Source organism: Tinamus guttatus, unplaced genomic scaffold, assembly GCF_059628265.1.
Source record: "Tinamus guttatus ecotype Peru unplaced genomic scaffold, ASM5962826v1 Tinamus_guttatus_pri_ptg000197l, whole genome shotgun sequence".
Classification (NCBI taxonomy): domain Eukaryota; kingdom Metazoa; phylum Chordata; class Aves; order Tinamiformes; family Tinamidae; genus Tinamus; species Tinamus guttatus.
In genome coordinates, this window is record NW_028288731.1 from 5,228,770 (window position 1) to 5,251,852 (window position 23,083).

The following is a 23,083-nucleotide window of genomic DNA, read 5'->3' on the forward strand; positions in this document are numbered from 1 at the left end:
CGGTGTCAGCGCCGCATCGCCGTCGCCCCGCCCCAACGGCCGCCCGCGCGCGGCCCAACGGCCGCCGCCCCGCCCCAACGGCCGCCGCCCGCGCGCGCCTCCAGGCGCCGCGCGACCCGCCCCCGGCAGCAACGGCCGCCGCCGCCCGCCTCGCGCCCATTGGCCCGCCGCCGCGTGACGCCACGCCGCGCCGCCAATGGCAGCGCCGCTCGTCACGCCGGCGCGCGTGCGCGCGCAGCGCCCGCGCGGCCAATCGGCGGCGCCCCGCGGCGCGTTAGGCCACGCCCCCCCGCGGGTGCTCGTGCGGCCACGTGCGCCGGCGGCAGAGCAACAACAGCAACAACAGCAACAACAACAACAACAACAACAACAACAACAACAGGCAGTCCTGGGAGTAAGCGTCTCTGCGGTGCTTTTGTGCAGCATTTCGGGGAGGGCTCCCGACCATCTGGGCGCCCTAGGGGCCGTTTCAGGCGTTGCTCCACAGCCTGCGTGCGGTTTGGGAGCGCTGTTCTCCCCCCTTTTTAAGAGTTTTAAGGGCTGCTGGTGGTGGTGATTCCCGGTCTATTCTGTGCGGTCTTCCTGCACGCGCTGCAAGCCGGCATGGGGGTTGGAGGCACTGGGGAGGTCTGGCTCAGCGATCTATACCCTATATAGGGTATAAATACACAGTTTATGGGTGTATATATACCCCCTACACGGGATGAACAACAGCCCGCCGCTTGCTTAGGACCTGCTTACCCTGTGCAGTGTGGGGAGGGTGTGCTGGCAGTCTGGGGCTTGTGTTTTATTTTGTGTATGTATACACATATGCACACACATACGTGTATAGAAAGATATATGTGTATATACATATAGAGAGCCTTTCCCATTTCTGTGTGACAAGGACACACCGTTTACATAAGAAAGAAAAAAAATTGTTTCTCATACCTGGCCATACCCAGTTTCTCCAAGGGGAAGAAGCCATCAATTCCGTATGTTTCTAATCCCTATGACAGTCCCGGGCATGGTAAGGGGAGGAACTGCATGATCTGCAGCCCCGCACGAGCACCCCGTCCTGCCCCGTGGGCTGTGGGGACACAGGCACGGCGAGGCCAGCAGCTCCCTCAGAGCAGCGGTTTTGGGGAGCCCAAGGGCTGGTTTTGCCCTTTCGGGGAGGCTGGAGTCAGTGCTGAGCTGCATCGTGGAGCCTTCGGCTCTACCCAGCCGGGGTTCTGGGCAGCATCAACCTGGTCCTGGAGCAGCGGGCGAGGGGCAGCTCGCCCCATTTGTACCCAAATTGCCCTTACAAACTTGATATTTACCTGATTTATCCGAATAACTAAGTGCAAACTGTTGCTCCGTGTTTTTCTGCAGAACGAGGCAGTTCATGCAATCATCACGGCCCAAGCAATGCCCTGCAGAGAGGAAGCACGTTATCTTTTATTTGTGCAGCTTAGCACCGTATTGGTTCACTGTCCCAGCAGCACATAGAGTACCAGCTATCATGATTTATTACCAGCCCTCGTCATCTTCCTACTTTCTGCCTCATCTTTCTACTTCGTTTTGCTTGATTTACCCCAGTGAATCGTCAGACAGTTCCCATTATAAAAAAATGAATTACTTTGATGTACAGCAGGAAGCACATACCTTGTTCCGCATTTTGCATGATAAGTAGGCATTTTGGACAGTGGATCCCAGCAGGAATGAGTGCATAAGCTGGGAATAGCTCATTCTGTACCTTTGAGATGCAGCCGCGTGTCCTCCTGCTTTGTGAGAGGGCTCTTGCCCTGCACTGTCTCTCCCTACAATAGCAAAATCAACGGAGAGCAACTCAGGAACAGCAAATTTTTGTTTTTACACAGTCTGGTGGATTGGATGTTTTTTCCCATCTGCTCGAAGTGTTCCCCATTAGTTACAAGGTTGTCCCCACCTCGTGCTGGGGCCGTGTTTGCAGATGGGCTGATTTTAGAGCATAATGCAACAAGGGATTTTATTGACCCATGCTGATGACAGGAGTATAAAGATAAGTTAAGCAGGTCTTCAGTGAAGGTGTCCTGGTTTCTCCACACACTTTTCCCGTTTCACTTACCCTCCTTGGTCCTTCCCCACCAGCAAACCATGCCCAGGCAGCATGATGGGTGCCCAACACTTTTTTTTTTTTAGTTTGAACCTTGCTTTCATGAAGGTGAAAAGTAATTCTGTTGCTTTGGAGCCAGAGGGTGTTTTGGGAAGGCTGCATGCTTGTTTTAACTTTCCCCAAAGGGAAAGAAGTGTCTTTCCAAAATCTGAGAAATGAATCCTAGTGTAAGTCCTTTGGGGAAGCTGGTGTAGCCGCCGGGAGACCTTCACACGGCTTTCAGGGACGGTCCAGGGTGAAGCGTGGTGGGCCCGCGGTGACAGGAGGACCGGCAGCCCGTGTCCTGCCGCGTTGAGGTGACGAAGGCCCGCGGTTCGATGTGCAGGTGCAGAGGCCCAGGCTCGTTCCTGCTGCACGCCAAAGCAGGGCAGCGGCTCGACACCAGCACGGCGCTTGGCCTGCCGTGCCCTGCGCGCGGTTTGGTGCTGTGAGCTCAGCTACACGTACGATTATCTACAGGATGCAGAACAAACGAAGGCCGTCAGGCTCGACAGGACTAACGTTAGCACCACGAGCTGCATTTTGGCTTGTGGGTTCTCCAGCAAACATAATTGTGTCTCCTCGCTGGGCCCGCTGGCTCCATGCAGGAGCGCGCTGGCTGCCCGGGTTCAAAGGGATCCTGCTTCTCAGACAAGTCTTTACGCTTTCCACCTGCGGCTCTCCTTACTGTGGTTACTTGCAGGTTGAGTTATGCGTGTTTTGCTTTGCTCCCTCTTTGAGATGTCAGAAACCATAGGTAGGAGCTCCTGCCTGAATAAAACCTCTTGAAAAACTTGTGTGGTTTAGCCCACACTCACTGCAACAAGAAGCGGAGAGTTGTTGAATGGGGACCCTGGAAATAGAAGTGTAGGGTATGCTTAAAGCCACATGGTTTACGGTCACCAGCAACCCTGGAAAAGGGAAAAAAAAAATCTTTGCAAAAGTCTGGTTGTGTTTCACAGGGCCAAGACTTTTAAATCATGTAAATCCTACCATTACCTTCACCTTGGCTTAGTACTGAGCATGCTGTCCCAAGGCCCTGGGCTTCCCTGCTTGTCTCTAGGAAGATAACACTGGCTTCGGGGTGTGTTTTGTTCATCTGCCCCCTTAGAAAGTATCTCAGCTGCTGGAGAAAGCTCTCTGCTTTCTGATCTTACTCTCAAGCGGCCTATGGATAACTTGGAGGAGAGCCAGGACATTGTCTTTTCCTGGAAACGTAGCTGCAGGAAAAATGAATCACTAGGTTGAACCTGTATAACCGAGGGAGAACAAAAGCTGGGAGCTGTGTGTCTCACTGCTGCAAATAATGGGTGGAAAAACAGGCATCCTGTTTTGAAATCGGCTACCAGCTGACAGGACAAAAATATTGCAAGAATGATTGTCCTCTGGAGCGGGCAAGTAACAGAAGACTGCGGCCATTTAAGGGAAAAAAGCCCGAAGCAGAGCAGTAGCTAGGGAAATAGGAATTCCAGTATTTTCATTAGACTAGGAAAAAAGTAACCAGCGGGTTTATTCAGAGTACATGATTTTTAGAAACCCCAAGTTTTCACATTTTTTTTTGTCATCTGTGCTGCTGTTGGCTGGCAGTGACTGTATCGGGCACGCAGCTTTCCGGTGAAGAAAGGGTAAATGCTTTCGAGTGTTTTAGCACTTGTAAAGGTTTAATGCCATCCCTCGGACACCAAATACCAGAGGGGGGCTCCAAAGAGCTTCTTCGGGTACCTGAAGTCGCTTAGACTTGCGTGTTGCTTTGCCTCTCTTGTGCGTCTCCAGTGCCTGAAGACTGGAGTCGAGGAGACACTGCTAATGCTGCTACACATAAAAATATAAAAGCACTTTCTGAAACTGGGGTTCTGCTTGAGTTTAAAAGGGTAATGCTTGCACTAATCAGAAATCTGGGCACCTAAAATGAAGGCTCTAGATCCACATCCAGGCTGCACAGCAGGAAAGCGATGGCCAACATGACTTTTAGGAGCGTGGCACCCTCGCAGGCTTCGCAGAGGAGGAACCAGGAGGGGTCAGCGCTGGGTGTGCGGCAGCACCAGCTTGGCCTTTAGGAGCCAAATCTGTGGAAACTAAAGCTTTCTAGTTTTTTCCTCCTTCTTCAGAGGCTCCAGAAGCATCTTGGGTTTCACTTGGCGCTCAGCTCTCTTGTGAAACCAGGTTGCTCTATACTTTTTTCCTGTTTAAGTGCCACTCTGTGTACAAGAGGCGACGTGGTGGATCAGACCATACATTCACGCCAACGCTCCCCGTTTTTGCAGGGATCTTGCCGGGCCAGCGAGACGCGAGGCCGCCCTCCCCACAACCTCTCCGGGTCGCAGGAACTCGATCCCCTCGGGCCCTGAGGCGGGGGCGCGCGGCGCCGCCATGGCGCTGGTGCCCTACGCGGGCGGCGGCGGCGCCCTGGCCGCTCTGCACCGCCCGGCCGCCACCTTCCACCTCGCTGGCCGCCCGCTCCGCATCCGCCAGGGCTGGGCGCAGCTCGGCGTCGCCGCCGTCGTGTGGGACGCGGTAGGTGCCGCCGCGGAGGGACGAGGGGAGCGAGCCCGGCGTGAGGCGGCTCCGAGCAACCCCGCGCCGCCCCCCTTCCCGGCACAGGCAGTGGTGCTGAGCACGTTCCTGGAGGCGGGAAGCGTCCAGCTCCAGGATCGGGACGTGGTGGAGCTGGGAGCTGGCACCGGGCTGCTGGGAATAGTGGCCGCCTTGCTGGGTAAGGGCCGCGGTTGCGCTCGTCGGCGCCGCGCTCGTGCCCGGCTCTGCACGCGCCCAACGCGTGTCCCCGCAGGTGCCCGCGTCACCATCACGGACCGCGCGGCCGCGCTGGAGCTGCTGGAGGCCAACGTGCGGGACAACCTGCCGCCCGAGCTGCGGCCGCGCGCCGCCGTGCGGGAGCTCACGTGGGGCAAGGACCTGGGCGCCTTCCCGGCCGGCGCCTTCGACCTCGTGCTGGGCTCCGACATAGTGTACCTGGAGGAGACCTTTGAGGACCTGCTGCGCACGCTGGAGCACCTGTGCGCCGAGCGCACCGTCGTGCTGCTCTCCTGCCGCCTCCGCTACGCGCGCGACCGCCGCTTCCTGCGCATGCTCCGAGACCGCTTCTCCGTCCAGGAGGTCCACTATGACGCCGGGACAGACGTGCACATCTACCAAGCCCAGAAGGCAGGGCGCAAGGACGAACTCTGACTTGGTGCTCTGCTGGCAGACCCTGGGTGCTCTGCAATTCTCCGTGTTTTGACCAAATATGCTCATTCCTAAGCAGAAAACTGCAAAGATTTTTTTTTTTTTCCCTGGCCCCTTGTCCTATGTGGGCAGGATGGTGCGCGCTGGCCCCCTGCCTATTGGAGCTCTGCTTCACTCCTCAGTGTGAGATATATAAAGTCTCTTACTGACTGGATATCAGCTTTTTGAAGCTGATTAAGTTGTAGAAATCTCTGGGCATGAAAAATATTATTAAAAGATCTGTTTTTTAAAATCAAACTCACTCAGTGACTTCTTTGGGACACTTGCATGTATTTCACCTGTAATCCCTTTCCTGGAAAAGTTACCACATACTTTTCCCTCAGGGGCAGGTACAAATGCACAGGGATGATCATAGGGCAACACTACGCTTGTAAAGGCAGGAATTACTCTTTCTTTTCCAAGTAAGTGGAACAACTTCTGCTTCATACTTAATTTACAAAGCCCCAGGGCAGGTTCAAGCTTTACCCGTGTTCATGTCTGTAGCATGAGCACCAGCACAAGGCACCAGCTGTTTCTGGGCCATGGACATGATGAGCTCTTGGTCTCCCACCAAACTTCCCAACTGCAAAGGGTGCATAGAGTCTGTGGCCAGAGGTGACACAGTCTGGAAACAACATGTTTGTCATTGCAGCTGCCACGAAGCAGGCGTGAGGGTCCCAGGAGTGAGGCCGAAGGTCTCGTTTGTCATCCCTGAAGACTCTCTTGTGGGTTTTCCGCTAGAGCTCCCTGCGAGCTCGGTCTAAGGGTGGCTACGCTACGCAATGCAACGACATCCTTGTGACCACGTGGTGTCACTAACACAGCGCACTCTTCTTGCCGAGCCTGCTGCCCCTGAGCAGGGTTGAAGTTCTTTGAGGGAAGGGACACAGCACCTTCAATTAAAAACAGAACACAATATGAGCTCTAATGTGCCAGACATATCCTTTTCTATCCTATCAGCTGGGTGAATGGCGTTGGAAAAAAATTACAAGCTTTCTACACTCAGCTTGAGTTTTTGACAGTTAAGGTCAATATAACTGTGTGTCCTTTTAATGGTTTTAGAGCTTTCAGGGTGTTCTTTGCTATCGCTGCTGCTGTAGCCTGCGGCCTACCTGAAAGAGCAGGTACAGGGCAGGAGAGACATCAGGCTCGGCTTCTCCCAGGGGTTGCTGCCCAGAGAGTCGGTGTGAATGAGCCTGTGGAGGACATGCACCTCTGAAATGGTGGGAGCAGAGCTGGGGAGAGAGCAGCTCGGGAGAGCGCCTTGTCCTCGTGCTGCAGAGCTCAGCTCTGGCTTGGCCCCATGGCAGCCCTGGGTGCTCTGACTCCGCACCAGAGACTTGTCCTCGGCCACTGCTGTGTCTGGGGACTCCCTTAGGTGCGAGACCAGCCCCAAATTTGGAGTGTGAACTGCTGCTTTCCCGGAGCCAAGAGCAGCAGTAGGTGCAGCCATGCGAGGCCCCAGGTCCCCAAGGTGGTGGCTGGCAGAAGCTGCATTGCCGTGAGCAGTCGGGCCCGGTTGCTTTTTAGGCTGCAGGCACCACACAAGAACATGAAACTCCCAAGCCCACAGCCCTGTTTCCGTCAGGCCGCGCGGACACCCACCTGCACCAAGTAGTGAGCAGAGCCGTCCCGTGTCTCCAGACGGCCTTCACTGCTCTTCTCCATCACGTCGCAGGGAGGCTCGCGGCACCGCTGGGAGCGAGAGGCGCTGGGTGTCCGGGAGTGATGGAGTGCGGGCGCTGTGATCCGGTGAGCAGGCACGCGGAGAGCGCGGGGCCAGCGGCGCTGCGGACGTCACGAGCTGACCAGTCCGCCCCGGCGAGCTTGTCCCACCGCAGAGTGACACGTGTCGCTGCTTCGGCAGCCGTGCGGCACGTACGGAGCGCGCTGCCCGTGTGCTGGTCCCAGCAGCAAAGCGTCAGCGTGGTTCCCTGCACCTCCATGGGGAGCACGGTTGTGCCCGGGATCCCCAGCAAGGGAGCGAGGCACAAACAGGCTGTCGTGAAAGGATCTGCTCGGCCAGGAATGATCTACTCAGGTCAGATGGGACTGGATGGACACGGCATGAGGTTGCAAAACTGCTCCTGAAACACACCTTTCTCTGAGGGAACAAATTTTTCCAAAATGTCTTTACAACTAAAATGATGCTTGGTTAATATTAAGACACTGAGCATGAAATTCAGCTCTTTATCTCATGGGCAAAGAGCCTTAAGGTGCAGCAGCATCAGGAGAATCAGATCTGCTGGCTGCGCAGGGATCTGTGTTACCTGATATATGTAGTTGGAAATTCAAGCCAAATTAATTTTATCTTTTACCTTGTGGACTAATGCTGGTTTGGAATTCTCCCTCGTTACTGAGATGTCGTTTTCTGAATAAATATATGAATGTCATCATGGAAATGCTTAGTAGTGAAAATCATGAAATCCCAGCCATAAGGAGCTGACCTTACTACTCTCCTCGATTTCACCGGAGGTGCCGAGTTTGTCCTTCTGGCGCTTATCCCAGTGTTTTGATCCAGCTTTGCGGATTACATAATCAAGTTACGCTCCTTGCAGTGCTTGCTGCCTTCTGTGCTGCTATTAAAATCAGTAGTACATGGTTTACAGGAATGTTTGAAAGTGGGAAAGACGGCATACACAAACTGCAAAAGGGAAAAATCTGTCACATGCTAATCAAACAGAACTCACGGGGATAAGCTGCAGAAATGGAAGAGAAACTGTCCTTCAGTTTTTAACCTCTCATTAATCTAATTCAATTAAAATTAAAAAGCCTTCTCTCTGAAAAAATTATCTCATAAACACTTGCAGGTTAAGTTATCTCATAAACACCTGCAGGTTACTGTTCACAAGAGAAGGGAAACCACAGTTTGCTTAAAAAATGCGGCTTCCCATGGTTGTATCCAGCTCCTCTTTGTCCCTAAATTCATGTAAATTTAACTTCCTGCTCAAAAAAGAGACTTTGTGGATTTTTTAAAAGCATGTTTATGTCAATGCACATAAATGTTTGTGTAAAAAGGGAGTTATGCCACAAAGGTTACAGTAAGAAAAAACACTTCTTTATGACAATAATTCACAAATTCACAAGAATCACTTTAATATACAAAGCAATTACTACCATTCTGAAACACAAAGCAGCTAATATGTACATAGTGTTAACAAAATGCATTATAACCCAGTACAATTATTTTAAAACACAGATAAAACACAAAAGTAAAAAAAAAAAAAAAAAAAAAAAAGAAACCACACACAATAGGGATATTTCTGAATTTTGGGAAAATGTAAAATAAGATCCCCCTCTGCAACAATGGATTTTCATTTAGTCTTTTAACTTCCCCAGGTACGTGGGTGTCAGCTCAAATACCCTGTTCTGTGCTGATACACTTTGGGTAAAGAATCAGAAAAGGCAGGTGAGGTGAAATTACTCTTTCTGGGATACATTGCAAAAGGAGAACGATAACCCTTGCTCTAGAAGCTTCCCTGAAAAACACTGTTCCAAAACAACTGCAAATTAGAAATGCAAACGGGACATAAGTCACTCCTGAAGGGAACCACTGGTCTGCAGACGAGGGCCTGGCCGCCAACGAGCTCCTCTCCCCATCCCGGCCCTAGAAATCCGTAGAAGCGGCAGAGTCAAATCGCATTCAAACTCGCAGTTCTGGATTTGTTTTTAAAAAAATATGTTTTAATATAAATAAAAGTCATTACACACAAACAATGGAGTGGCACCTGGATAAAACACAGCTTGGAGAGAGCGTCCTCGGTTCTGAGTTTGGGCCATTTCCAGGCAACTAACCAGCTCGAGGCCTTCCCTCCCCTTGCTGCAATGCCATCCTGCTGCAGCTTGGTGAAGTGACTGCTGCCCTCCATGCACTGAGTGCCTTCAAAAGCTGCCTGCAGTGCCAGAACCCCGGGCTGTGGCTAAGGGATCACGGTTCCCACACAGGAGGTTGTGCACTTTGTTGTGGTTCTTTTGTTTTTCATTTTAAATCGGGATGTCACATTGCCAATGCAGCCTTACCTCCCTGTGTCAAAGGACTGCAAAGCCTCTCTGCTTTATATTATTGTTTTTATTTTGCCTTTTTTTTTTTTTTTGGAATGCAGCTTTTAAAAATTGCAGCCCAGATCTTAAATTAGGAAAAGGAGAGTAAAGCGACTGGAAAGGAGTTTCGCCTTCCTCACAAACCAATTCCCCTTCCTCACTTGGGATCGCTGGACTAGTTCCATTCAGCTTAAAAGTAATTCCACATCCCTCCCGTGCACATTGCCCTGAGACACTTGGTTCTTCCCAGTGCTGGCTCGGCTGCCGCCGCTCACCGCCTTCCTTGGATCAACTCAAATTTGGGATGGAGTCACCTGCTGCGGGCAGGGGGTGGGACGTGTGCATGACACAGGGTGACAGCAACGGTGCCAGGGCGCTCATAAGCAAAACCAACATCCAATTTCTCTTTATTTTTTTTGTCGTTTTGTTTGTTTTTTCTTTTTTTTTTTTTTAAAGTGCACATTTTAATCAAACATTTACAAATAATATAATGTAACAAAAATAAATACATGACCTTATGGTTGGATCATTGGCAAATGTTACATCACTAATCAGCTTCAGGGTGAAAAAAAAAAAAAGACAATAAAAATGGTCTCAGAAGACCAATGAAATCATCTTACACATTGTCATAGATCTGCAACCACGGATAATGAACTTGCTTTGATGAGGAGACTTGTCTGTAACCCACAAAAAGCATTGGCTATATGTCTAAAATAAAATTTAAAAAAAGCCAAGGTCAGTATTTTTGGTAACGGATAACTACTTGCAGCTGCTTGTCTATTGGAAGCCCAGATTAAAAAAAAAAAAAGGTACTACAATTTTAGATCAGAAACTGTCAGGGCTGTTTTTCCTTATTAAATCCTTTTCTTTTTTTTTTTTCCTGAGCCTCTCACTGGTTCCAAACACCCCACCAGTTTCTAATCCACATAAAACAGCAGAGAAACTGTTGTCCAAGACACAGCACAACTACAGGAGAGCCAGAAGCCCAGAGCTTTCTGTGCAGTCCTGGCAAGTGTGGCAGGCTGAAACTGCTTTCGGATACAGGCAACGGTGCTGGCAACCTCCCCGCTCTGCTGAGATCACCGCTGCAATAAAAATGCACAGCCACTACCCCGAGAGGAAAACAGGAGCCCTACCAGTGGTTCCTTAAAAAGCAAGCAACGACAACAAAAAAAATCCCTAACAATCCTTCCAATTGTTTTTGCCTTTGATGTATAGCTGCCAAAGTGAAAAAGCACAAAAGTGAATTATTCTGAGGGAGGGGGGGAGTTTAAAAACAACTGTTTACATCATTTCAAAAATCTCCAAAGGGAAACAAACAAAAAAACAATCCAACAAAAGGCATGAAGGATGAGATAAAATGGTTGAAAATGGGTAACTGAAAAACAGTACAAACAAAGCAGTAATAAGTGCTAGGATAATAGAGCCCAGAACTACCGGGGGCTTCCGCACTCGCGCACACATCCACGCACACCCAGACACACAGAAAAGTAAAAATTTCTTCTGACCTCCATACACTATAATACTCAGCATTCCTGACTTAAAAGCTCTCAGAGCTGTAGATTATATACTGTGTATATATATATATATATATATGTACATATATTATACATATGTATTTTTCCAAGAATATCTAAATTAAAAGAGCACCTCTGACAATATCTTAACTGCCTGCTCGGTGCTGTTGTTTTGCAAAATAATGACATTACAAAAATTATATTTCAAATCAATTCTTGTTTATTATGAACAGAATGGATCTAGCCCTTTCTAACCCTCTCCTCAGGTAAACCAGGCTGTTGATTCTCGAAAACTCACCACCGTGAGCTATAAAACTCACCCTCCCTCCCCAGCGCCAACGTAGCTGCCATCCTACGTCCAGGCCTTCGTTGAGAGACGCTGACTGCCCCAACCTCGCTCCTGAGGTAAGTGATATATGAATGATGCCCCCGTCTTGTGTTCCTTCCCTCTTTGGCTCACTCGGAACAGTAAAGCATGTATGGGTAACCTTGCCAGCCCTGCACTTGGTGTAACACGTTTCCTTTTTTTATCGCTGTCATTTAAAACTCCCATTAAAGAAATAAAAGCCCCCAAATCCTCAGCGCGCCATAAATTTAAAACACTGTGTACTCCGCAACAAGGTTCTTTCCCCAGTGACATGTTCGTTGCTAAGGCCTACACGGGTGACACTACGGATTGCTTGGAGCACGCGCGGACGCGACGCGGTGACGCAGCCCTCCTCGTACCGACGCACCGATCCGCACGACCCACTGCTGGAAGCACCTGGCCCTGGCGGGGGCTCCAGCTTCCCACTCCACATCCACGGAACATCCTCCAGCTTTTGCAAATGCCGCCACTGCCGCCTCTAGCGCTCGTAATCGTCACAGACGCACGCGAATGCTCTGCCTTCAAAAATCAAACACATTCCGTAAAAGCGCGACTGAAGAACTTAGGGTCTCCTTAAATTCATACCGCTAAACTAGTAATTTCCTCTGACATTAAATAAAAACAGGAAAATTGATTCTCTATGGCAGATAAAAATAGAATATTTATAAAACCCCATAACACTTGGTTGGGAAATGAATTCTTTCATAATTCTGATAATTGTGTTTTTTGAAATATAAACATAGTTTGAAATTATTGATAACTCTAGATTTAACAATAATGCTACAAGTTTAACCCTGCTCCTTTAAAGTCTCTTGGAAACCGAATGCCCTCGCAAATGACAAAACTAGAACTTTTAATACTGCTATAGCTGGCTGAGACTCGCCTGCCTGGAGTCTTGCAAATTTGTTTTTTATAATGTCACATTGACCGTATAACCCTTTAAAAACCTTGTATTTGAAATTTATCTTAAAAACAGACAGAATGCACGAGAGAACACATGAGCCAATGCTTAGCTAGGCAAGGCATTAGTACAACCCACAGCCTTACTTTTGTCTGTATACGTGCAAGTTGGACCAGGGGCCCAAAGTAAACTTACACCATCCAGTGACCCAAGTTAACATATCAAGAGTCTGGCCTCAGAGGGCCGGAAAACAAACCAAACATGATTCTTTTTGACATACAATGGAAGTCCCAAATGTTGAGTACAGTGTTCATAATTCTTTAACATGATCTACAACACATGACGAACGTGAATCTGGGAACGATCACATTTCCTTGGTGCACACAAGAAGTCTGGTCTTGCAAACATCTTAGGCACATGAGTAGTTTTACTCACATGAATAAACAACCTAGTAAATCTGATCCTTTACATTAATAAATCCCCTGAATAAATTAAGAATTTTGTTAGCCTGGGCAGGTTCAAGTAAACGATACTGTCTCTCGCAACGCAGAAGCCAGCTGGAATATTCATGTTCAAAGCCCTCTTCAGCTCAATGTTTGAAGCTTACCTGGTAGTTACCACACTGCAATTAGATTTATTTCCTTTAAGGTGGCCTCAAAGTTTAAAAAGAATTGAGCAAACCAGGATAATGTTTCTGGTAAGTACAATAATTTCCATTACATAAGATAGTGGTAGGGAAATAGAAATAACTTAACTGCTTAGAAGGCCTCGGGACACCGAGACTATACTGCCATCAGGGAATATGTACGTGGAGTTGGCCATGCTTCAACTGCTTAGTTGTCCTGATACAAATAAGCAGTGCTTTCATATGCTATCCATGCTTACTATGTCACTGATTTCTAAATGTCACTGTAGTTCCTTTTTTTATTTTTAAATTCAATTTCCCCTCAAATATAATTTCCCAACCAGTATCCTACAAAGTTCATGATTTCTTTTTGTGCATTCAGAATGCTGAACACACTTGTATAAAATATGCTTCAAGAAGCAACAACTGACCAGTAAGGGCAGTTTCAATGCCTTTTTTTCTGAGGTATGGAGAAATTTTTATTAATCCAGGAGGGTTTAACACAGATTATACACCAAAATCCTTCTGGGCTAGTTTAATAATTGTATGTTATCTCCACACCAACGATACGGCTGTGAAGTGCCTTTGATTTGGCACGTCTCTCAGCCACGTATTTTTGTAGTTTATAATGAACATGTGAAACCAATTTGGCAACCACTGCTTCTTCATTGCACCATACATGCTAGAATGTACGTGGCCCACACAGTTCCCTGGGCCGAGAGGCTGGGGTGGTTCTGTCTCTAAGGCAATCAAAAGAGCTCAACACAAATTCTTGAAATCATCACCAACGGACCCTCCCCCACAGGAGCTTCCCAAGGAATCACTGTTCCTCCTTGACGAGGATGGGGAGATGAGAAAGAAGCCTGTTCTTCTTCTTCGCACACATTTAATGACGAAAATAATCTTGTAGGGGGAGAAGTGGAGGCAAGTGTTTGAACATTCACAGTTTGATGCAAAGCACAGACGAATTAAATTCTGTAGTTGCTTTCAGGCAGTTTTGCGCATAGAAAAAAAAGAAATGTTTAGAAAATGAAAAGTTTACTTTGTCTTTCTGGTTATAGCCAGAACCAGTCTCAATCCCACCTGGACAAGTGAAAATGGGAATCCAAAATTAATCTGATTTGTGGCAGTAAAGGTCCTTAAGTGCTTTCAACTCCTCGATCAGTGTCTTGTTTTGGTTTTCAAGCACAGCCACTCGATTTTCTAGACATTTCACATACTCCTTTTTCTTCCTACGACATTCACGTGCTGCCTCTCTGTAAAGCAAAGAAAAACATTAAAACCCAGAACAATTATTTAAAGACATGGGTTGCTTAAGTATTTGAGTCAAACATTTATCTAATACTGAGATTTCTAGAATACGGAAGTATTGTAAGAAAAAAAATCATAAATTTGAAAGACCGTGTTTACGATATTTTCACCTTACAAATCACAAATACTCAAGATCCAAAGATTATTTCACCATATGGATCCTGGAAGGTTGGCACTGGAAAAATCCTGTTGGTGTGAGAAAGGGATCCTACTCAAAGACAAAATTATGTTTTCAAGGTTTGATTTTGGGCCTTTGCATTGAGAACAACGCTGCTGCTCTGATTTTCCCGTTTCCAAACAGACTCAGGTGTCCATTTGTCACTCCTCCAAGTAAGATTTCACATGCTCATAGGACTTCAGTGGGTCCTGTGCAATATTCAGAATTCAAAGTCATTTTGGACTGCAGTTACGTCTAACCATTACTGGATGAGGAAAGGAGTGTGTCTCCAAGTGGTAAACTACTAATACATATTCCTAGATGACAACTTTTCCTCTGCTTTTGTGATTTTGTGCTAGGCTGGGCACTTAGCTACTTCAAGTCTGTGCGCATTAACTATTCATAATGAACAACCAGTTATACTGGATTATAAGAGAGCTTTTAAAAATTAAAACTTACACACAGAAAATTTACACAACAGTTCCTAGTATTATTTATGCTTTAATGTTTCAATACGGATCACTGCTCCCCCTGCCTTCCTAGAGTCTTTTATCCCACTTCTCTGTGGGGGCCAGCTTGGCAAATATCTATTAAGTAGGCAGGCTAAAAACAGCACATGCAACATGACACTGTTGCAAAAGGTGTTAATTCAAATCAAGGGTAGAGTGATTCCCCACTGTTTTTGTTGGCTTTTCCAAACAGTAAAGCTTTCTTTTACCCAGTAAGATTTCTGACTAAACAAGGGGATTCTAAACGCCAATTATTTTTTTCTCAAATACAGGAAGCTTGGAAGGGTGAATAATGGTATCTACTATTCACCAATGTCAGAAAAATGGTAAAAATGGTGATGTGCGAAATTCTGGACAAGCACTTTTTAAAAAAAAGTGAATTCTACGGTTCAGCATTATTTATTTCTTCATTCAAACCACGTTTCACCTCATGCTAATTCCTAGAGTCAAGTCTCCTTTCTGTCTCTTTCAGCCCTTCTGCTGCCACTACTGAGTCCGCAAAATGTCGGGGGAGCTGCTGCTCCTCAGCCTTCCCTTGGGCCTTCCCGCCTCCGGAAAATAGCACCGAAGGGCAAGTAGCTAAAGAAGAAAAGTGAGACAGGAAATAAAATACTCACGAAAGGTTAGAGTCAAGCAGAATGCAAGCAGAGGGCTAAGCTAAAGAGTTCAAGAAAGGAGACTCCAGGAATGTAATCGTTCAAAAAACAACCTACCTCAGTGTTCTTAAGAATATACTGTAAGCCAAATGAAAACTGGAAGATAGTCTCTCACCATCGGCCTTTTTCCTCACTGCCAAATGGACAAAGGTGGTAACACACACACCTCTCAGAACGAGTCCCACATCTTTACTCATGGTTTTGTAACCACAACACACAGCATTAGCCTATGTGCTTCTTCACGTTGCACGCTTAAATAAGGGCATCTTCTTCAGAAAGCATATCATGAAGTCAGCAAGGCAAGGTTGGTCCTACTGCTTAACCCCCTGGTGCTAAGCAGAGCGGAGGAGAACGGAACACCGAACGCGATGTACGTGCCTGTTCTTCATGAGACGCACTTCCCTCTTCCGCGCGGCCTCCTCCGCCGGCTGCGTGGGAAGCGCTGGGGAGGACGCCATGACTACGCCCGGCGCGATGGTGCTGGTGGGCGCCGTGCGGATCTGGTACGTCTGCACGTCTCCCGAGGCAGCTGCAAGACAAAAGCCCCGAGGAAACGTCGCGTCACTTGGAGCTCAGAGAACGCTGCTCGAGCACGGTGGGAAAGGCACCTCCTCATCCACACAACCACGCGCTTCGGGCTGCACTGCAGCAGGGGGGATCCTCATCTGGGTCATTGCTGCTATGTTGGTGTTGAGTTTATCAACACATGCGAGGTTTGGTAATCCCTCATGAAGAAGGCTTCACTTGGGCTTGAGGCATTCATTTGTCCTGCTGTACTTCTTTTCTCTTGGTACATTTCTTTTTCCTTCTATTTTGGGGCAGTTTTAGCAGCAAACAGTGGGCAAACAATATTCTAGCTTTGCTCCAAAATGACTACGGGCAAAAGGGGAAACTACATGAGCAAGTATTTGGGGGCAGAAAAAAAGGGTGTAGAAATGCTGCACTCACACTGCCAAGACAGGCAGTGCAAGCCTGGCAGTAAACTTTACTATTTCTACAGAATGAACAAGTTTTTTTCTTTTTTTAATCTGGAAGTCCTGAATTTAATAAAAATATGACACTACCCAAATACGTTGCATTTGCTTAAAAAAAAAAAAACAAAAACAAAGGCTCAATGCAACATTAGTTCTTCTCCACTACGCATGTGCACTGATGCCTGATGCCACTTTCACTGAGTGGCTTTCAAACCACCTGCTTTAAGTCATAAAAGCGGAAGCTCAACTTTACCCTTATTTCTTAATATATAGATTTTAATAACCCTCCTTCCCCCCAATTTTTAATAAACCAAATTATATGCTTTAATAAAACAAGAAAAAGCAACCTGGTCTAACCCTGAAGTAGCTCCGCTCTGTGAAAAAGGTGCGAACAGATGACCTCTAGAGGCCATTTCCAATCTAAAATATTGCAGTATTCTAATACCCAGTGACTAAATATTTAGCGAGTAGCGATAGCAAGCACAGTAGAAAGCAATTATGACCTTCAACTTAAAGGAAAAAGTTACTAATAAATGAAACTCCCCTTACTGAAGGAAATTTTTATAAAGGCCTGCTTTCCTAACTTAAAACACTTTCCTTTAAATGTATTGTTGCAGCTGCCTGTCTGGCAGAATTCAGAATTCTAAAATAGTCTATGGCATGAGTTTCTGAAGAACACACGGCAAATGTCACGTGGACAAGATGCAGGAAATGCAAAACAGAAAAACAAAAGAAAAAGCTTTTCTTTTCCAAAGTGAAACCATAGTATCTGCAAATGTATTCGTCTGAGGGAACAGCACCAAGAAAATGTGACAAATCGCTTTGCCTCTAATTTCCTTTTGGAGACTGATCTGTGTCAAAGCCATTAACTCCATCTCCTGACACGTTTGAGAAATTTAGGTTTGCAAATTATATCCATGGGGAGAACATGTTATGGAGAATGACTGACCGAAGTTTCTCACCTTGTACAACAACTTGGTTGCTGGGTACAAGTATCTGCTGCCCATCTGTGGTCTGTGCGTACTGTAAAATGGTGGTGCCAGGTTGGGTTGCAGCTGCATTGGTCATAGTCAATGTCTGGAGCCCTTGTACTCCATCTGTGCCGTTGTTTGACAACTGGATTGCTCCTCCTTGCGTAATAGCAACTGGGGACAAAGAAATTTGATACGGTGTTTGAGAGAGTAATAAACTCATTAACTCATAGTATTAAACCTAGATACAGAAGAATATTGTCTGAGTTGAAAAAAGCAGCCCAAAACAGCATTATTTTCTCTGACAAAACAGCATCACACAGAGGAGCCAGAAAACGTTTTATTCAACAGTTCGTATTTTTTTCTTGGTTGACTCAGGTCTTTTCCTCAGTCTTTTCTTTTTTTCTTCTCATCTGAAATTCCTCTCCTCTTGCACGCTTTACTCCCTTTAGTTTCCTCTGCTGCTACTGCTATCCACCTTGTTGGTCACTTTCTCCCTGTTTCACTCATACAGGACAAATTTTACAAAATTCTTTTTCCTTCACGCAGTCTTAGTTTGGTTTTTTCTCCCTAGCTTCCCCTGAGACCTGTCATTCAGGTGTATTGAAGTGTTTCGCTCTCTGCATTTACCAAATTTCACTGTGTCCCCACATAAAAGTACAATAAAATCTCAGACTTCTATGTGAGCAATTTTTTTACAGTGATGGTAAAGCAGAGTGAACTATATGAATCTCAATAAAATTAAGCAAGATATTAGGAAAGGTGGCTAAGGAGAAAAGAGACACACCAAATTTTAAAGGCATCTAAGAGAAAGATGTGAGCAGGTATCTCTTTCTCTCTCTCGTACATTAAATACTGAGTTCTTTTCTTTGTGGAGGTCCGTGAATTCTAGTTTTACTGCTGTATCCTCAATCTTTTATGTTAGAGCAATGTATCTATAGAATCTAATGAATAAGGAAATTGCAGTACAGAAACTTATATTTATTAAGTGTTTTGATTAAGGTTACAGAAATCCTTATTTCTTTCAGGACTCTCTGAAAATGTAATTGAAGACTGTAATGTTCTTTTGAACAATTTTTAACGGGTAGCAATTTAGTGAGCCAGGATTAATAATCTGCCAGGAAGAAAAAATAAAAAGACTCCTAAATTGCCTCATCTGGTTCCTGCAGTTCCATGTCCATAATAGCTGTACAGTTAAATTACATTTTGTCTCAGGATTTTGTCTGCAGAACATTTGCTGCACTAACACTGGCAAGCAGTCTGAGAATGTAAATTAACATTTTAAATACTTGGGAATGGGAATGTGTTTAAAAGTGCTGGGTATCAAACAGCCCAATTAACGTGACCTTATATTGTCGTCCTGCATTGTCCTAGTTCAAACAGTCAAACAAATAATGGTTCTTCATCTTCTCATCCCCACTTACTAGCACCACTGAGAAATACAGACTACATACTGTACTGCCCACTGCTGGTTTGGTAAATGGGAGTTGGCACTGTAACGGTGGCGATGGCAGGGGCTGCTGTTTCCTCTTCAGACTTTTCTTCTTCGATCCTTGGCACTCCCGGGGCGTCTGAGGACAAGTCATTCAAAATTTTTCTGGCAAAGACAGTGTGTTGTAGAGATTTTAATAAAAAAACAAAATAAATAAATAAATAAATAAAACCTCAGTTTGATACATGATGATGGGGAAAGCTACCAAGTGCAGTGACCCAGCAAAGGAAATAACAGGGGCAGAATGACAAACCGGGACAAATCGAACTCTTGCTGGAGAAGATTATTCAAAGTGCCACACACAGATGGAGCCCAGTTGCTCCTTGGCTCTAGATACAACTATTGCAGCCTTCCCTTTTTCTTAAAAGCATGTTTCTCCCTCATATATTTTTACTTGTTTCCTGCTTTCAGCCACATGAAGATATGAAAAAAGCAAAAGTATGTAAAACCTGTCCTGATTTACATCAGAGAAACTGCTAAGTTTCAAAGACGATAAAGGCCAGAGACTGGAGCAGAAAGTCAGCGGCTCTGCTTGTAAAGAGCAACCAGCTTACAGCCTGACACCTGCAACGCCCAAGGGTTAAGTGAAACCCGTGCAGCTACGTCCACAGAGGAGGAAACCATCCTTCCTGAGAGAGATTTCCCTGAGTAAAGAAACAAGAATTTGTTGTTCACTTGCTTACCTGGCTTAGTTATCCAAAGCCCAAACTGCTAAACAGTCACGAACCTAGTACCGCGGAGCACGACGGTGACGCTGACCGTGACGGCGGCTGCACGGAGCGCTTTGTCCCAGACAGACCAGCGCGACGCCGCGTCCACCCGCGGCACCATCTCCCATCTGCCCCCGCAAAACGCTACTTCCCTCAGCAAATACAGGGGAGCCTTTTGTGTCACTTCCTCCTATGTTGTTCCGTGGACGGTGTCTCTAGATCTCAGAGTGTGACGAGGCAAGCACAGATGCAGAGGTGAGCTCTGAGACAACGCTCACTTCTTAAATGAGGCTCCTGAGGCTGCGGGAGCCAGAACATCTGTATGGAGCTATCTGGGGACACTGGTCACTTTGCCAAGCAACTTGGTAAACGGCCTTTGCTGCTGCTGTTTTGACTGTGCACACAGGACCTCCGATGCTGCACAAGTTCTCCACTGTGCCAAGCACCACATGGACAAGCAGCAGATTCCTGTCCAGGGAACCTGCACTTGAGGAGTGAGACCAGAGAGTACTCGTGGACAAAACAGATGATAGAAATCTCTGGAGAAAGCGGGAAGGATGAGGAACTAAACTCACAAAGCTCAAAATAGAAAAGCAGAAATTGCAGCTCGACGCTTTTTTAACTCCTGTCAGATAGGATTTGGCTGCTAAACCCTACCACTGCCATCATAAAGATGGATGTAAAATGAAAGTCAAGGCAGCAGCTTTAGAGACACAGCAGATATGAGCAGACATGGAGAAGGCAGGAAGCTCCTTGGCACTTGGCATCGGGGTCCGAGCGCAGCTGCTGAGGAAGCAGCACAGCCCTGCAGCTCCACGAGCCCATCCGTACCGCCCGTGTCTCCGGGGCACGTTGCAGCGGCTGGGCTAACGCCAGCCGGGAGCCTGCTCGGCACAGCGGCCGGGAAGCTCTGGCTCGACCTTCCCGCACCGGCCTGGCTGCGGAGCTGCACACCAGCCCCGCTGCTGAGCTGCTTCCAGAGTCCCCGGGACCGGGGCGGAGGGGAAAGGCTCCTCCGAACGAGAACACGGGACGCACAGCCCTCTCTGCTCAGTTTACTGCTTGTTTACTGAGTCAGCTCTGTTGTCTCATGATATTTAGCTGTTCTTCCATATATAGTAAGCGAACTACTGCAGACGCAGGCTACAAGGAAGCTGAGTGATAGCAACACTGCCCTGCACAAATTAAAACATATCCAGGATCTACATGGAAAGAGATCTTTAGTGGAGATTTTCACTATCTTCATTAGGACAGCCTTGAAGGCTCCTCAAAAAGGCATGAAATAACCTGTGACTGCTAATAAAATGTGTGAGAAATAATCAAGCCTAGAGGCTGCTTTAGATTTCTGAGGCTATGTTCATGAAGAAAAAATAAGCAGTTGAATTTTCCAAAGTAGCAGCAATCCACGAGTCACTTAAAAAACTGCTGAAATCCACAGCTGTTCCTTAAAATTATTTAACAAGTTTTAAGGATGAAAAGTGAGATTTAGTATGGGCAGAAAAAAAGATGTGCTAGGGGCAGAATACTAAAGCAGGTATGGTTAATACCGTTGGAAGGAGCACCTCAGTTGGTCTTACCACACAAATATTTGCCACACCAACTAAAGCCACTAGATGCCTATCACTGTGTTAAACTCACATCCTGATTTCTTTAACTTTAAATATAACCACATTTGCTCAAGCAGAAACTCTCCTTGAGCCACAGCACATCCTCCTGTGAAAGTCTCCCAGGAGGAAGGAATTGTTTGCTTGCTGCTAACATTTTAACATTAACAAAACACAGTAACGTTGATTTTAGTCTGACCACAGATTATACAGTAATTTCAGCATGCTCCCCATATTAAGTATCTATTAAAGCTACCTCTAAGTCACCTATCACAAGGATATCTCAATGTTTTACAAATTTGGCAATTGGCTTATTCTCAGCTCATCTCCGTCTTGCCTCAGTGGAACATTTGAGGTCTCCTCCTCCTCATACTATCTGCTTATCTCTTTGCAACCAATTCTATGGAGAGATATTGCAGAAGAGATATTTTAGCTAAATGGGTTTATAGTTAAGCCCCCTAATAACTACAGAATGACACCATTTGTCTCCCCATTTGAAGCATGCATTCATGAAGCAAACTGCTTTCCCCTTTAACCTCCATACCTGTAGGACGGTCGTCTGGAAAGAATTTCTCTGCGTTTCTGTGAGTCTGTGACACTGTCTACTGATTCCTGTGAATCTTCACTTTCTGCTATAGTGGAGATCTGTAAACAAGCACAGCAGTGAAAATCTACAGGACACTGGCAATGCCTGCTCTTTCAAGGAACTGTCCACATTATGTGAAAAACACTGCAGTGCAAGTAAGATGGGCCTGGGCAACTGACAGTAAGGGCAGGCATTTCAGTACTGGATACAGTAATGAATGGCCACAACCAACCAGATTTCCTTTTACAAATGAAATCTGGAAGTTTTGGAAAAATATAAATAGTAATTCTATACACTTTTTGCTTTCTGTAATTCCTTCCTTGTCTCTATCCATTCCAAAGAACTAGAGAAAGGCTGCCTATCAAGTTTAGGGAGAGAAAAACTAAATGCAACTTCAGAGTGAAAGCAGAAGGGTTTGGAGACAAAAGAACTTAATATTGAAGCTGAGAAAGATCCATTTATAAATCATTTGGTGAACATGGGACCTGCAGAAGATTTTTCTAATTTGTCCTTTGATGCGAAGTCACACAGAGACTGCCTTCGCTTTGGGGAAATTGGCAGGAAAATATCATACCTGAAAACACTAACGAAATTCTGCAGTGCTGCAGCTCTGATTTAGGCAGGAAAGCTCAAATGTTTTCATCAATCACACTTCAATAATTTGAAATGTTAAAAATGTAAGAATATCTTCAATACATAAAACCAGCGGTATTTCTTTTCCAGACAGCTCGTACTACAAATATACAACAGCGAATGAAACAGTGAAAAGCTAAAGGTCTACGTGAGAAACAGAGCTCGTGGCCTGACGTTTCGTGCACTGTGTGGAAGATTCCTAAAGGCTCAAAAGCCACGTTGATGCCTGAGTCTCACAGCTACCACGTGGTGGGCTTGGACACGTCCGAGGTGGCTGCGAATACCACGGCAGCCCGGACACGCTGGCTCTGCCCCGTGGCAAGTGAATTCCAAACATGATTTCATTATCAGCCTCTTATCTTCCACCCCTGGCTAGTAACTCAGAGTAACACAGAGCTTCTGTGAAAACTGCTCACCTCTCATAGCTTTAAACTCTAAACTTTTGACTCCAAAGGCTCAGGAGGGTAGGGCCTGCCAGAAACTCAGAACTAAAGCCGACAAGGAGTAAACAAAGATTATTATCAGAACGACCTCGTTTTAAATTATGCATCACTTACTTTTAAGAATAATACCCAGCTAAATAAAGGTATCAAATAACCACCATGGCTAGCTTTTATAATTATGTTTTGTTTGTGCTCAATGTGCTAATTGCAAAAGCACAGTGTACACTCTTTGTAATCATTTTCTGATTCTATGTTCAATTACACTG

The 23,083-nt window shown here is 46.3% G+C and overlaps 2 protein-coding genes across 5 annotated transcripts in view; one reads left to right on the forward strand and one right to left on the reverse strand.

Moving 5' to 3' along the window:
• Positions 1-4,468: 4,468 nt before the first annotated feature.
• On the forward strand, positions 4,469-5,284 carry METTL21A (methyltransferase 21A, HSPA lysine). Of its 2 annotated transcripts, XM_088523788.1 has the most exons (3): positions 4,469-4,612; positions 4,700-4,811; positions 4,887-5,284. In XM_088523788.1, exons 1-3 carry the CDS (start codon positions 4,469-4,471, stop codon positions 5,282-5,284), a joined length of 654 nt encoding a protein of 217 aa, XP_088379914.1. The 2 variants fall into 2 exon arrangements, with proteins under 2 accessions (XP_088379914.1, XP_088379913.1); XM_088523787.1 differs by having other exon boundaries at positions 4,700-5,284.
• Positions 5,285-12,544: 7,260 nt separating this feature from the next.
• CREB1 (cAMP responsive element binding protein 1) overlaps positions 12,545-23,083 on the reverse strand; it is a 30,687-nt gene continuing 20,148 nt past the window's right edge. For 2 of the 3 annotated variants that reach the window (XM_088523773.1, XM_088523772.1), the window contains 5 exons: positions 21,700-21,800; positions 18,804-18,946; positions 17,341-17,523; positions 15,783-15,933; positions 12,545-14,027 (listed from right to left, as the gene is read on the reverse strand). In XM_088523773.1, coding sequence (XP_088379899.1) covers positions 13,883-14,027; positions 15,783-15,933; positions 17,341-17,523; positions 18,804-18,946; positions 21,700-21,800 — 723 coding nt within the window. In that variant the 3' untranslated portion in view covers positions 12,545-13,882. The remainder of the gene's footprint in view (positions 14,028-15,782; positions 15,934-17,340; positions 17,524-18,803; positions 18,947-21,699; positions 21,801-23,083) is intronic. The other variant, XM_088523775.1, reaches the window with a different exon arrangement.